This window comes from Polypterus senegalus, chromosome 12 (genome assembly GCF_016835505.1).
Source record: "Polypterus senegalus isolate Bchr_013 chromosome 12, ASM1683550v1, whole genome shotgun sequence".
Classification (NCBI taxonomy): Eukaryota; Metazoa; Chordata; class Cladistia; order Polypteriformes; family Polypteridae; genus Polypterus; species Polypterus senegalus.
In genome coordinates this window covers 154,996,098-155,011,545 of record NC_053165.1, presented here as the reverse complement: position 1 = coordinate 155,011,545, position 15,448 = coordinate 154,996,098, and the positions used below count along the sequence as shown (strand labels likewise).

General features: G+C 41.0%; 1 protein-coding gene across 3 annotated transcripts in view; it reads right to left on the bottom strand.

Annotated features, from left to right (window-relative positions):
• Window positions 1-15,448, bottom strand: part of camsap3 (calmodulin regulated spectrin-associated protein family, member 3) — a 169,440-nt gene that overhangs the window by 59,381 nt on the left and 94,611 nt on the right. For 2 of the 3 annotated variants that reach the window (XM_039770377.1, XM_039770378.1), the window contains exons 3-5: window positions 5,544-5,690; window positions 1,152-1,235; window positions 365-397 (exon numbers count right to left, since the gene is read on the bottom strand). In XM_039770377.1, the coding sequence (XP_039626311.1) occupies window positions 365-397; window positions 1,152-1,235; window positions 5,544-5,690 (264 nt within the window). The remainder of the gene's footprint in view (window positions 1-364; window positions 398-1,151; window positions 1,236-5,543; window positions 5,691-15,448) is intronic. The other variant, XM_039770379.1, reaches the window with a different exon arrangement.

Here is a 15,448-nt window from a genome sequence, read left to right as displayed (position 1 = left end):
ACCCATAGGCCTAGGAGATATCTAAACAAGAAAGCCTGACATGGGGAAGGTTTATTGTGCTGTGCATGTGGTAGAACGAGAATGTAGGTGAACAGTTTAGAAAAATGTCCATCCAAGCACCCATGAATGCAGAATAAATGAGACCATGCAGTCGTTTATGCTTCTATGAAATAACACTGCGTTTCAATCTTTTAACTTGTCTTTAAGTTGTACTATCAGAAATTATCAGAACATTATAGGATATTCCTACCACTGCTAGCGACACTGATTGGAGTGCTTGTGGTGTAGTTTAGAAAAGAGACAAGTAGAACAGTCAAGATAAAAAAAAGGAGTTAGAGAGGAGAAAGAGCAAAAAAACACTTACAGGAACAAGTTTCCAATACCAGCGGGTAGGACACTGTCAGAGGAACAGGGAGGAAGGTCAGGTCCAAGTGGAAAGGAGAAAAAAGGAGATGCGTTAAAAGGCAGTGCATTCACAAGACCCACACTCTCAATAAAGCAGACAGGATTGAAGGGTAAGGCCCAGAAGATGAAACTCTAGCTAGATGTTTGAGGTACTGTTCATTCCATGACCATGAGAACTGTGCCAGCTCAATTTGTTTTGTGTTTGAAGAGCCTCTAAAAGCTGTGTCTAGTAACGCCATTACAAACATCAAAAGAGATAAATGCAGTCACAAACATTCAGGCTTACATGAATTTGAAACTGAATTTCCAAAATGAGGCACAGGGAAACTGAAGTACTTTCCCTGCTCTCTGGTTTGCCATTAAAATTTATATTAATTTACTCATAAATTCTGCACTGGCGTAACACACAGGATGGCTACCTGACTAGCTCCTATGGCTTCCTGCCCACCTTCTGTATGACCCAGAGATGGATTAACATTTAAGAAAATGGATGAAGATCTGAAAATATATTATGGGTTGGGTATTCCTCGCAACCACACACTCACAAGTGGCAGCCCACTACTGGATGCCTTGCTAGCTTTATGGCTGGTCATCTCCAGAGCATTGTGGTTACTTTTCTGAATTCCACTCCAGCGTAGCACTACTTCATAGGCTGCTAATGTTAATTAAACTGCAGCTAGCTTTTAGGGGACTAGCAACACAGACCACATTGCCCGACAAGAATTCACCTCCAACTACATTCTCACCGACTGCTGTGCTTGTATGTCTGCTCCCGGTTGCTGTCGCTGCTGATGTTCTCTCTCTGAGTTGAGTCGCAACTTTTGGATCAGCTGAAACAAAAACAAACAAAAAAAATAACAACAACAAAAATGATAGTGTCATGCATTAGCAGTCAAAATATTCAAGACCATGCTCCTCTCCATGTGACTGCATGAAAATGAAGTTCTTCTTGGTTTTCATTGTCTTCACGTTGTCTACAAGCTGTGATGGCTGCCATGACAAAAGCTTCACTGTACCAATAAATGGAGGGCAGATTAAAACATCCATCCACTTTATAGAAAGCAATAGGGCACTTATCGCCCACCAGCCACTGTACCAGCCAAAGACAGGTAATAGAATAATTTTAAAATATTTGCTCTCTATTGGCCTCTTTCCCTCTCTTCACCAGTATTCCTTTTGTCAGGCGTGTTCCTGTAAAGCCTACTTCTCAGACTGTGTCATTATTTTCGAGGTGCCTTTCTCCCCCCTTCAGTCTGGTTTTAGAACTTCCATCTTTGAAGTACTAGGGCAGCGTTTCTCAACCTTTTAAGTATTTGCCACCTGAGTTTTCATAACAGTTTAATTGCGCCCCCCTAACCTTTTTTTGAAAGAAGCCCACTAATACCAATTTGTTCTTTTTTAATTAATGATATATCATAGATGCATATTTTATTAAACCTACTTAACTTTTATCGACATTTATCTAACTCTATATTTATTTTTCTAGTATCAGAATGTAGTTTATGTTAATTTGTATAGATGTATTTTTCATATTTTCGATCCTTGTTTACTTTTTTTCACATCTTTGTGCCCCGCCCCACAGTTTGAAAACCACTGTACTTGGGTGTTGTACCGTGTCAGCCATTATGAATGTAGTGAGAAGTCAAAAAAACGACCCCTTTTATTGGCTAACTAAAAAGATTACAATATGCAAGTTTTCAAGGCAACTCGTGCCTCTTCTTCAGACAAGATGTCATCTTTGAAGGCAACTCTGTCAGCATGCACCTTTACTCCTCATGTGTCTCACATTCCCTCTTTTTGTCACCAAAGCCAAACTGGCCAAACTGAGTTCTCAGAGAGCCTGGGCACCGAGATACCTTAAGAGTTTTATTTTATACTAGCTGTGTAAGCTCGTGCTGTAAAAAGACCGGGCTCCTAGAAACTATTGAAATCGTCAGAAAAAAAACTGAAATGCAGAGTCTGCGGTTTCATTTTGCCGATGTGCTCTCCCCCTTGTGTATTAGCAGCTAAGCGAGTTTCTCTCTCCTCGGAGGTTTCATTTTGCCGATGTGCTTTCCCCCCCTTGTCTATCAGCGGCTAAGCGAGTTTCTCTCTCCTCAGAGGTTTCGTTTTGCCGATGTGCTCGCCTCACTTGTGTATTAGCAGCTAAGCGAGTTTCTCTCTCCTCGGAGGTTTCGTTTTGCAGATGTGCTCGCCTCACTTGTCTATCAGCGGCTAAGCGAGTTTCTCTCTCCTCGGTGGTTTCATTTTGCCGACGTGCTCGCCTCCTTGTCTATCAGCGGCTAAGCGAGTTTCTCTCTCCTCAGAGGTTTCGTTTTGCCGATGTGCTCGCCTCACTTGTGTATTAGCGGCTAAGCGAGTTTGTCTTCCCTCGGCGGTTTCACTTTGGCATCTGAATCGCTTTCTTTCAGCTTCTGTAGCCTCGTACTTCTTCTTCTGACTCATTAACTTGGGGCCGCCTTGCTGGCTCTTTGAGCTTCATGCTGTAGCCTCACACTTCTGGGCTGGACAGACAGACACGGACACTTCCACGCGTAGACATTAACATTTTGAGGGCTGAATATGTTTTCCAAAAAACTCTGTTTTCTGAAAAGCACACATAGCAATGGTTTCACACATGAGTCAACATAAAACATCTGTTGCTATGTGCTGTGGCTGCTGTTGGCATGTGTTCGGCATCTCTGGCGGCAGCGGCTGTGTGAGGACACGTCAATGGTCAGCAGGAATACACGATGGGCCAGCTGCCTGGCTGTCTTCACACAACAGGTGGGTGGCAGTGGCGATTGCAATGTGACGCAATCTAGTCTGTACCTCTTGAAATCATAAGTGGTGGTCCTACCAGGCAAACGCTTCTGTAGGCGCATCAGCTGCACAAAAGTGTTCAGCGCCACGATCAGCTGGACACCAATCAGATGATACTGGTACCTCACTTTTGTTTTTGATATCCATCTCCAGATCACTTGCATCATACACGGAGTCCGAAAAAGTCAGAGTCCTATTCAACGAAATTACGTAAAACGTCCATGGAGTATTTTGCTTTGCACATTCGCTTTGGTCTCTCACCAGATGTCAGTGCCATTTTGGTGGTTGTTTGCTCTTCGCTATTCATGCCTGCATGGGGAATCGAGGTTAAATCAACAAACCTACGTAACTTTCCTTCTAGCAAAGAGAATCAAACTAAAACGTAAGGGTGAATTTTGTTGCAGTTTACAGCCGATTACCGTCCTTTACTCCTGAATTTTGACAAAAGTCGACATCAGCCCTGAAAGAGTTAATATATAAGATATCTGCAGATTGTGCCTTTTAGTGATAGGCAATAGAGCCAGAAGACAAATTAAACGAATGGTTTTGTAAAACACACAACGGCCGCTCATGTTCATTCTGAGCTTCATCTTGATTGACATAAACACACTAGGGCTGTGCTGTCAGAAATACAGTCAAGGGAATAGCATCATTGAAAAACGACACTTTTATGTTTTATTTACCCATTGGAGTTTGTATTGGGAGCTGTGTTTTTGTGTAGAACAAACAAAGTTTCTAATAGAATGGGACCCAATGGTGACCAACAGTGGACAACAGCAAACAATGTTGAAAACATTCATGAAAATTTTTAATCTTATGTTTTTGTGGAGAACAAAGTTTCTAATAGAATAGGACCCACTGGTGAGCAACAATAGACAACAGCAAACAATGTCAAAAACTCGCTACTCGTGTTACATGATCCATACATCATTTCATGCACTTGCATGTTCACAACACGGAAAATGCAAGTGTTTCTTGCTAACATTTTGTTAAATAAACTGCTCTGTAAAATGAGAATAGAATAGTCAGGACGACCCTGCACATTGTGTCTCGCTTTTGAGGACAGGACTTTTGACCAATGAATTGGGTGGAGAGGCTGGTCTTCAATTAAAAAGCACAATAAAACACCGTTTGCAGATGTAAATTGTTCCTTTTAAGAAGTGAAAATCTATTTTAGCAACAATTAGACACCATACTAAAATCAACTTTTCATAACATTTTGAACATTGTACTACCAGAATCTGAATTCAATACCAAATTTTTTGACCCCATCAACAAACTTCCATTTACAGGGAAGTAAAAAACAAAAGGGCAGATGAGACTTGTTTGAAAAGAACAGGCCACCTTTGCAACCTTTGCAAGCGTTGCAGGTAGGTAGACAGACAATACTTTTATGTGTTAAACTCCCCTCAGGGGCATATAAATATATGAGACAAAGGTTAAACCTGTGACATTGTAGGTCATGTTTAGGGGCAGGTGTCCAAGCTGGTCTTTGAGAACCCCCCGCCCCCCCATTCTACATTCTGTCAGGCATGGACGACTGTGTGAAAACTCGACCCTCCAACCCCTATTTTTCGACTGTGCAAAAATTGCAAGGAGGACAATCCGTCCTCGCTTTTTGACTGGGCAAGAATTTTAAAATTCCATGCCCCCCCTTACAAAGCCCCCATTCTTTGACTGCACTTTTCAGTCTGGCATTCTGGAGTCATCTTTTCTCTGCTGCACATGATATTGGCATTAGGTGTGTATTTAAGGAAGAAGCCAACTGAGGACCTGTAAGGCATTTGTTTTTCAAACTATGCATTCTGATGTCATTTCAAGCAGTAATAGTCGTTAGCAACACTAGCAATGTGTTGGCCAGTTTTTGTGTTTTTAAGTTAATGATTTGATTAAAAAAAATATCAATTTCTATCCATAACATGAGCATTTCTGGGTGTGTCAAATGTTTTGGCTGGTTCTGTACATGTCGAGAAATAAACAGATTACATTCAGTGTGTGTGACAACACACACAAACTGCATTGTTCGATGGCTGGATGTTTTGGTCCAGACATCGTGTAATAGTCCGAGAGTAACGTTTATCATTTACAGATAACACAATTATACGTCTGATGGATGAGGCAGTTAGTCTAAATGCACAAATCACCAGGAGACGGTCTGAACCGAGAACATGAATGACTGAGTTTTGTTGAGGGAGTTGTGGAAGCTTCTCAAGAAATTAAACCAGATATCGTCATCCGGCTTTAATAAGCTAATGCTTAAAACACAGAACAAAAAAATAAAGATTTAACTTTCTGCATTGTATTCTTTACATTATGTGAATGGCATTGGCACACACCTTGTTCACCCAGAAGACAACAGCACACTCCCAGGCTGCAAGACCCATGCTGCTCAGTGGTTCCACGTTGCTTGGCATTTTCATCAGGCTCATTGCCTTTGTGGCAAAACCCACCATCAACATGTCAATCAAAGCCAAGTGGGCACTCTGCAGAGAGAGAAAGAAAGAAAAAAAAACAAAGATGAAAAATAAAAGTGGAGGTAACACTTGTCAAAATGCAAATGCACAAAAGGTAGAGAATTCAGATCTGAGTAAAAGTAAATGACCTTCCCCAAGATGTAGCAGCTACATGAACTGGCCAACAAGTGCCGTATAACGTAATGCTACACAAATCGACACTCCCAGTTTGTGCAGTATACCTAGTAGACGCCTCTGCCATCCTGTAATTCCCTATTGTGACACTATGGGGCACTGTAATCACAGCAGAATCTGAGGCTCATGCTGCTTTGGCCATCACCCCAGGCTCTTCCTCTCACTCTGGAAAATTCAATTCCAGGCAAAACGCAGATGTCAAGTAGCCGCAGTAAATGAAAACTTCAAAACACGATTGCCTTCTGTCTCCTCCAATTAGGATGTGGCGGAGAAACACAACTAAAGAGGGCCCTCTGACCCACGGAAAAAAAAAAAAAAAACAGGAAAAGTGTAAACGTTCTTGATAGGCACCACTTTCACCATCATACAAGGTGGACATTCACATCCATCCATCTACCTTCTACACCTGCTTTAGACTGAACAGGGTTGTAGGGAAGCTGGAATGTATCCCCGGCAATATTATTCATGATGATGAAAAGTAGCAACAATTATGTGCAGCTTATATGCAATATCCCACCTTCTTTTTGTTTTCTATTAATTTGATGATTATCATCATCTTTGTGGTGAACTCTCAGCATCTGTTTCAGAAAATGATCAAACATGATAAGTGTTAATTTATGGCAAGGAGTACCATAACATTGCAATGATTGCTCTACAGATTTTATTTTTTTTTTGTTTTTTCTGTCCACCCTGGCCATCGGACGTTACTTATTCTATGTTAATGTTGACCTATTTTTATTTATTACTGTCTTCTATTTTTCTTTCCTCCATTTTGTAAAGCACTTTGAGCTACTTTTTTTTTGTATGAAAATGTGCTCTATAAATAAATCTTGTTGTTGTTGTTATTCATTCTCAGACGTGGCCGCCTGTTCTATGCTGGGAGTGATACTAGGACACTTTGTGACTTCATCTCATGTCCTACTCTGAGGTGGGACAAATCCTTACCCTAGCCAGACTTTTAGTGCAGTTTCTAAGAGTAATTCTGAGACGCTTCATAACTATGGGCCCTGGTCTTGGTTCGTAAAGTGTGGAGGCACCCAATCCATCCCCTTAATCCTAATAAAAGCCATCTTTGTACTCTCTGCACATCCTAGTATTTTCTTAATTTGCCAGCACTGATCCCACAGATGGTGGGTTTTATAGCCACCCTTTAATCAAATGCTTTCTATGCTCCTGTAATTATGGACATTAGTCAGTGTAATCCTTGTCACTAAAGATGTCCTCAAAGGGACTAAACACAGATTTTCAATAGTAAGCTTTAGGTTGGATCCTCCACAACAGCCAAAATACTTGCTTGTATTCTCCCTTCCATACACAAAAACATTTCTTTTTTAACTGCTCAAGGAATTTTATCAGCTGAACTCCTACATTGGCAGCACCTGACGGCAAGTGAGGAAATCCTGCCAGTGTGTGTCAACATATCCTGGTGCTACAGAGTTGCATTCCAGATATTTACATGGACTGGCTTTCACTTGAATCCACAAGTCAATTATTAACGCACTCATTGTGTTCCATAAAATGCGGCAGGGAGAGGCCAGCAATGACAAACCGAGAAGTGGACACATGCTGGCTGAGTACAGACCACTAGTTCAATGGGCAGCGTTGGAATCCTCCACCTGCTGCCAGATCTAAAACGTCTGAAGAAAAAAAAATAAATCTGATGGGCATGGCATTTCACTTTTAGTGTCAAATCATTAAAAAGAAACCTAAAAATGAAAACACTAGACACACACACACATAAATACATACATATACACATACATTCAGTGCCTTCAGAAGTCTTCAGATCCTGTCGCTTTACACACTCTGTTATGTTGCAGCCTTGTGCTAAAACCACTTAAATTCAATTTTTTCCTTCATCAAGCAACACTCAACACCTTAGAATAACAAACTAAAAAAAGGAATTTAAGAATTTTTGCAAATTTATTAAAATTAAAAAAAAACTAAAATATTCCATTGACACAAGTATTCAGACCCTTTGGCAGCCATTCCAGCCTTGAGTCTTTTTGAGTCTGACACGGGCAAGCTTCACACACCTGGATCTGAGGATTCCCTGCCGTTCTTCTCTGCAGATCCTCACAGACTCTAGTTAGTTTGGAAAGAGACCGTCGGTGGACAACCATTTTCAGAGATGTTCGATTGGGTTCAAGGGCGGGCTATGGCTGGGCCACTCAAGGACATTCACATAATAGTTCCTACGCCACTCCTGTGTTGCTTGTACTTTGTGCTTAGGTTCATAGCTGAAGGTTCACCTTCCAACAGGGCGAAGTCCAAAGTCCAGATCACTCTGGAGTAGGTTTTCATTAAGGATCTCCCTGTACTTTGTTCCGCTTAGCTTTCCCTCAACCCTGACAAGTCTTTCTGTCCTTAATTGCTTTACCATTAAGATTGCATCACGCAAGTAATGAGTGTTGCCTGGCTTACTCCAGACATGATGCTTAGAAGTGAGACCCAACTTTTCAAACTTGGTTTCCTCAGAGCAGAGACTCTTGCTTGTAACAGTCTCAGAGCCCTTTAGGTGCCTTTTTTTCAAACTCCAGTGGGTCTTTGTGTTGTCTTTTACTGAGGAGAGGCTTCTGTCTGGCCATTCTACCATAAAGCCCAGATTGATGGATTGTTGTAGTGATGGTTGCCCTTCCGGAAGTTTTTCCCATACCCAACGTGGTTTCTCTGGAGCTCAGCCACAGTGACCATTGGGTTCTTGGTCACCTCTTTCTCCCACAATTGCTGAGTTTTACTAGGTGTTAGACTCCAGGAACAGTCGTGGCTTTTCCAAACACATTATAGAGACCTTTGTGCTCTTGGGAACAATACATTTGATTTGATACACTTTATTAATCACTGTCTTTACACATGACCTTTAGAGGTCACATCACAGGTTCAGCCATTGCATAGTGTCCCTGGTGCAATTTTGAGGTTAAGAGTCTTGGTCAAGAGCCCAACAGAGTAGGATCTCTTTTGGCAGTAATGGGATTTAAACCAGCAGCCTTCCAGCTATCAGTGCAGATCTTTAACCTCAGAGCCACCAGTTCACCTGTAAATGAATTTTTTGCAGCCTTCCTTGCGCAGATCTGAACCTCAACATGACGCTCGCTGTCTGTAAGCTCTGCACGCAATTCCTTCAGCCTCATGGCTTGGATTTTGCTCAGCTGTGGGAGATTCTATAGACAGCTGTGTGTGCCTTTTGTAATCGGGTCAAAACAATGTATAGAAACATCAATGAGGCTCCATAGAAAGGGATGCACCCACATTTCAAGCGTCATAACAAAAGGTCTGAATACTTGCCTCAAGTTAATACAGGGTGAGCCAAAATGAATACCATATTTCTCAAGGTCATTGTGTGAGGTAGAGGATGGCGAGTGGGTTGGGGGTTTGATAGGCGATCACCTGTAGTGCTCAGTCATCGACTTGCCCTGGTCCGCTGCGCACTGTTCTTTTGATGTCGAAGTGTTCTTCAAAAATAACGAATTCATCATCACTACGCAACACGCCTTTCAAACGCATTTCAGCATTCCTCTTAACGATGACGTCCCAAATCAGAAAACAATTCTTCAGTGGGTGGCTAAGTTTAGACAAGACAGGTACAATATTGAACAGAAACTCTCTAGGCCATCCTCGGACTCTACGAACGCCTGAAAACATCCAAGCTGTAAGGGCATCAATTTTGCAGTCTGCTAGATGTTCAGTGCGCTTCAGCCTTTGGCATTTCCAACACGTCTTTGAGGAGGATTTTGTAGGAGGACCTTAATTTCCATCCATACAAAATGATGGTAGTGCAGGAACTCACTGAGAGTTGTGCTCGAGCATTCTGCAAACCGTACATCGAGGTGCCAACATCATGTGCAACAACGAGGCACATTTCCATTTGAATGGTTGTGTAAATAAGCAAAACTTTTGCTACAGGGCTGAAAACAACCCTAGCGAACTTCATCAGAGACCCCTGCACAGTAAGCAGACATGTTACAGTTTGGTGCGCCGTTGCAGAATTTGGCATTGTAGGCCCTTCATTTTTTTGAAGGGGCAGGAGCAACGGTCACCGTCACTTCAGAACATCACATTGAAATGTTAAGAGAACTTTTTGCGGTCCCAACTGGAAGAAATGATTGTGGTGGATGCCTGGTTACAACAAGATGGAGGGACAGCTCATATGGCGTGGAGATCCAAGCATGTTTTGTGGGAGATGTTTCTGGGCGTTTCTAAATTTTTAAGTACAGTAATTGCTTAGTGTCTGAAGAGTTCAGGAATCATTCAAGGCTGGAACAGAAAGCCCTTGTAAATTTAGTATTTAGCATCTTCCCGCATAAGTTGATGTGTAGGATTTCTCTTTACCGCTCGATCAGTTTGTCATTACATAAGGCAATGGGCAGCTCACGTCTCATTTTGCTACGGCCAGTCTTTGATGTTTGATCTGCAAATATGGTGCGTTTTCATAATACATCTGTCTATCTATCTATCTATGGTGGTCTGCGTGTTCTGTCCTTTTGTGCAATTTGATCGGTCACTTTGGTTTTGGTGTGATTGATCAGTTTAGTGTTGGTGGCTCAAAGAAAGAGGAAGTGTGAGACACACGAGGGGAAGAAAAGATGCACACTGAGAGAGTCGCCTTCAGAAACCATCAGAACGTTTAGTAAAGTCATGCCCTCGACCAGAAGGGATTTCCTGCTCACAACAGACTACCTTACAGTGTGCTGCTGACATACTTATTTATTCTTGTTAATTGTTTGTTCTGCTTCGAGTAAATTACAAATACTGGAATTTACCAGTCCCTTATCTCCAGTCATCTTACAGGGACTCCTACACTCAGCTTTCAGTTAACTAAACCCTACAGATTTAGCTCATTTTGCAGAGATCCCTGAAACCCCTTTCTAACAAAGACAAAGTATAAAAATCGGACAATAGGCGAGAAAGGCGACTCAAAAATAATGACAGGATCTAAGATGCGTGCTTTACAGGAATGCACTCGAGATAGGGAGCGCCGTTGAAGAGTCGATCAGACATACGTCAGTACCGAGGAAAGGCATTAAAGGTACATGAAGGACAAGAGATAGCAAATATGTTTTAATTATTCTGTTAACCATCTTGTACCATGGCTAGTACTATATAAAGCACATGTGATAAAAGTATTTTGTAAAGAAATCTATTAGTTTTTTTTTTAATTATGTCTTAACAACAGTATTGTTAGACGAGGCATTAAAAGTTAAGTCTTTGGCCATCTTATTTATTACAAGATCACTCAGCTTTCCGTAGCCAGATGGATTTTAAAGGCACTATATAATTGACTAGCGACTGGGAGCCCGATCGAATCGGGCTACAAAGTATATGTTTGTGAAATTCATACTTTATCTGCAAATAATTATTTGTTTTTTTAAGTCCTTGAAATGATTTTGTTATCATGGCACTGATTTTTGCTTAAAATAGACCTTTTCAGCCAATGTAATGAAGATCTGCCTGTTTAAACGGGGCTGCGAGACGTGAATTCAGCTCTTTGGCGCACCTCATTTGATTTTTTCTGGCAAACAAATTTTCTAAACAAACCATATTTTACGACTCTAATCAGAGTCGGAGTAATAATTATGTTGGCGTGGTCATTTTAGATCTGAGATAGGCTAAAATTTAATTGATCGTAAATGATCGTTGTTAATACCCAGCTGTCATTACTCAGTTTGCCAATAGATGTCAGAAGGACGGATGCCAAAACCGAACTGCCCAAAGATAGATTTCGACGTACCAAGCAAATGGCGATACGTTCTAAATTACTTACGGTTTTGGAGCTGTCGAAGGGTTTAAGTCAGTCAACGATGTTAGTCCTGGAAAGTACACCCCACCAAACCAACGTTCCAAAAACCAACCGAACTTACTATTATCTGCTCGAACCAACACCGACTTACTATACTCGGCCATCCAGTGGCGTCACTGAAGCATTTGAACATTCTTAGCCAATCATGCAATACTGCATCCGCATTTGGCACATTATGTTCTAACTACAGAGGCAGAGTCCCATTGCATGGTTCTAACTTGTATTGAGTCGAGGTATTGACGTAAAAACCATACATACGGGGAGTATTGACGTGAACACCATACACACAGATAGTATCAAATTATATATAAGGATGGCTGGATGGATGTGTAAGGCACAAAAGATAGATCAATAGATATGAACAGGGCTGTGGAGTTGGTAGATAAATCCTTCGACTCCTTAGTTTCCAGTACTTCCGACTCCTCTGTATTTAATATGCTAATGTATTTTCCATGTTGATTGAGGGAAGGCAACATACACGTCATTTAACCACAAACCTACTGGCTAGGAAGCTGACTCTCCACCACATTGGCCAGTTTAAACAAAAGAACCCCTGAACACACATCAGGCCACAGCACACACCTCTACCTACATCATTACACTTGTTTACACTCAAATAAACTTGCTAAACACATTATATCTGAAATAAAATGAAAACACTTTTTGTAATTTACCATAATCCAGATTACAATATGTGAATGTCAGGTTGTATAATAGCTCAGATGAACTTCACACTAGTAGTAACAACTATAAACTGGGCTTTATTCATACACTAGCAAAATACCCGCGCTTCGCAGCAGTGAAGTACTGCCTTAAAATTTTTATTGAGAAGAAAATTAAACCTTTTTAAACTGAGGGAAAATATACCAATAATTATTTGTTAAGGATCTCTTTGTATACCACATTGTGAGTTCGGCCCTCCGGTTGTAATATGACCAAGCTGTGCGCTGAGCTTACTCTTGAGCATGCAACGTACAGTTGGCCATGTGAACAGTAATCTTGTCTCAAATCTCACAGCTTGGATTGCTGCTGTCATAATCGGTTTGAGTTTCATGGTTTGTTTCAATGACGACAGTATTTGCAGGACTTGTGTTGAAGTGACATTCAGCATCTGTCAAGCGTTGTAAGCATACAACCAGTTTCATCGATAACATCACATCCAGCTTTTGAAAGTTTAAACATTCATAAACATCAAAGTGTCCACTACTGAAATCGTCACCTGTCAATCTAAGATGTTTAAGAGGCATTGGCGGTTGTCCAAAGGTGTAAAATATTTGGCCATTTCAGTACACTTGACAGCGACAACCGAACAATTCAGCGGCAGCCATCAACTCACATGCAGATCCATAGGTGAAGGGCTTAAGCATTTCACTCTTCTAGTGCTCCTGTGTAGTCTAATTATCTCCTGTACCGTCATCAGTCCACACCTTGAACCTGTCCCAGTCACTCAATACATAAGACACAATGTTCTTCCGGATATCAAGAGTGAGCCTGATATGGCCGTGTAATATGTAACAAAGAGAATGGAAAAGGTAGGTGCCATCTCCGGGCATGGAAACCACTCGGTAAGTGACAGTTCTTTGATCGATGGTGATCACCTCAATAGACATGTTAATGGGGGTACGGTTGTAACGATAAAGGAAATGGGTACCTGAACAATGTAAAGTAAGTCTAAAATACCTACACAATAACTATAATCGTAATAAATGAACAATAAAACAGTGGAGAAGCCGTGGATTAAATAAAAAGGCTGTAGTTATCAGCAGGGAGACGTGAATCCCGTGGTGAAGCAAGGAAGGGAATGTAGAGACTGGAGCGACGGATGGCCTTATATAGGCAGGCATCCAACAACGTGTTGAGGTGTTGGGATGGGGGACCCAACGGCGCCTCCCACGGTCACCGAGCTGCAGGCTATGGACGTATATATGTACGTAAGTAGGATTCAGTCAGCGTTGGGAACCCGTGTACCAAATTTCTTGAAGATGGGCCCATAAGTAACAAAGACCATTGGTAAGTTCAATATGGCGGCCGTCAGTGGCGTCATACCATCGAAATAAGTACGTACATCGGTTTAGGTTAGCACAGGGAAGCCGCCTACCAAATTTCGTGAAGATGGGGCCATAAATAAGAAAGTTCAACATGGCGGACGTTGTCAACCGTTACGTGTAGAATTTCGAAATGAAACCTGCTTAACTTTTGTAAGCTGTAAGGAATGAGCCTGCCAAATTTCAGCCTTCTACCTACACGGGAAGTTGGAGAATTAGTGATGAGTCAGTCAGTCAGTGAGGGCTTTGCCTTTTATTAGTATAGATCAAAGAAGTATTTAATTATGATTTGTGAAATGGGACATTAGAACTTGCTGTATTTTTTTCCATTACAATTTAAAAGTAGTAGGAATCGGAGTCGGTACATTTTTGCTGACTCTGACCCTGACTCCAGGTACCCAAAATTGTCTCTGACTCCACAGCCCTGAATATGAAAGGCACTATATAATAGATATGTAAAGAACTTTAAGAAATTGATATGTAAAGAATTTATAGACAGACAGTGCTGACTCCGTCTCTTAGGTTCATTATTGTGTGTTATTGTTTTGTTTTTTTAAATCACAATCTATAGGCACTTTATTCAAAGGTAATGTAATTTACTGGCAGATGCAGATCCAAACTGCCGTTTGTTTGTCTTTATCTCCCATCAAATTCATCGTAGTGCAATTTACCACACCCAAATAAGCAACCCCCCTGGGAGAAGAGTGGCGCTTAAACCTCCTGACAAGAAAATGTCTTCTGCACTGAGCCAGACCTAAGGCAGTCCTCTCTTTGCATCTCTACAAGCTCAATGGGGCATAAAAATGAACGGCTGATTTGGAGAGCCTGACAGAGGTGAAGAGAATTTGCTCCAGCAGGCTCAGTATGTTAATCATTACAGCAGGCATGACCTCCATAGCTTTGAGGTCAAGTTGAAAGAATTTCCACCAGATTGACATAAAAAAATCAAAGGCAAAACGCTAATGACCTGATGAATGAACTCTGATGACATTAGCTTATTGTTATTTTCTGGCGAGTTAAATAAAACGCAGCATTTTTCAAACAGTCTTTTTCAGCTCTTATCGACTTCTGCTATTTTTGAGGGCAGTCTGTAGATGATTGCCAGTTAAACATTTCCTACTTCTCCACACTGCCACTACTCTGCAGTATCTGTATAGCATCATTACTAAAGTGTAGATTTTGGAGCCATTTCTAAACACAAATATATTCAGCCTATTAGTATATTTTTACAAAAATTGTAAAAAAAAAGACAAAAACAGGACCATCAACACCATCGTGATCTGAAAGTACACTTTACCAACTCAACATGAGATGGAGCAGATGAAAAGCACTTTATAAATTTATGTTTGCTTATTGCTGTTAAGGAGCAAAACTAACAACGATTAAAACTAGCTGCACATGAAAATAATATGAACTGTGTAAGAATCCTCAAAAAATATTTTCCAACCACCCTTCTGCTTTAACCATTACAATGTCATGAGGAAATGGCACAACTCCCAGCAGCATCAGGTACAAGAGCTCAAACAGCGACAATTTGGAGTTAGTCCATCTGATAGCACGTCTTAGTTACACGATGTACAAGGCCACACTAATTTACAGTGGTGTGAAAAACTATTTGCCCCCTTCCTGATTTCTTATTCTTTTGCATGTTTGTCACACAAAATGTTTCTGATCATCAAACACATTTAACCATTAGTCAAATATAACACAAGTAAACACAAAATGCAGTTTTTAAATGATGGTTTTTATTA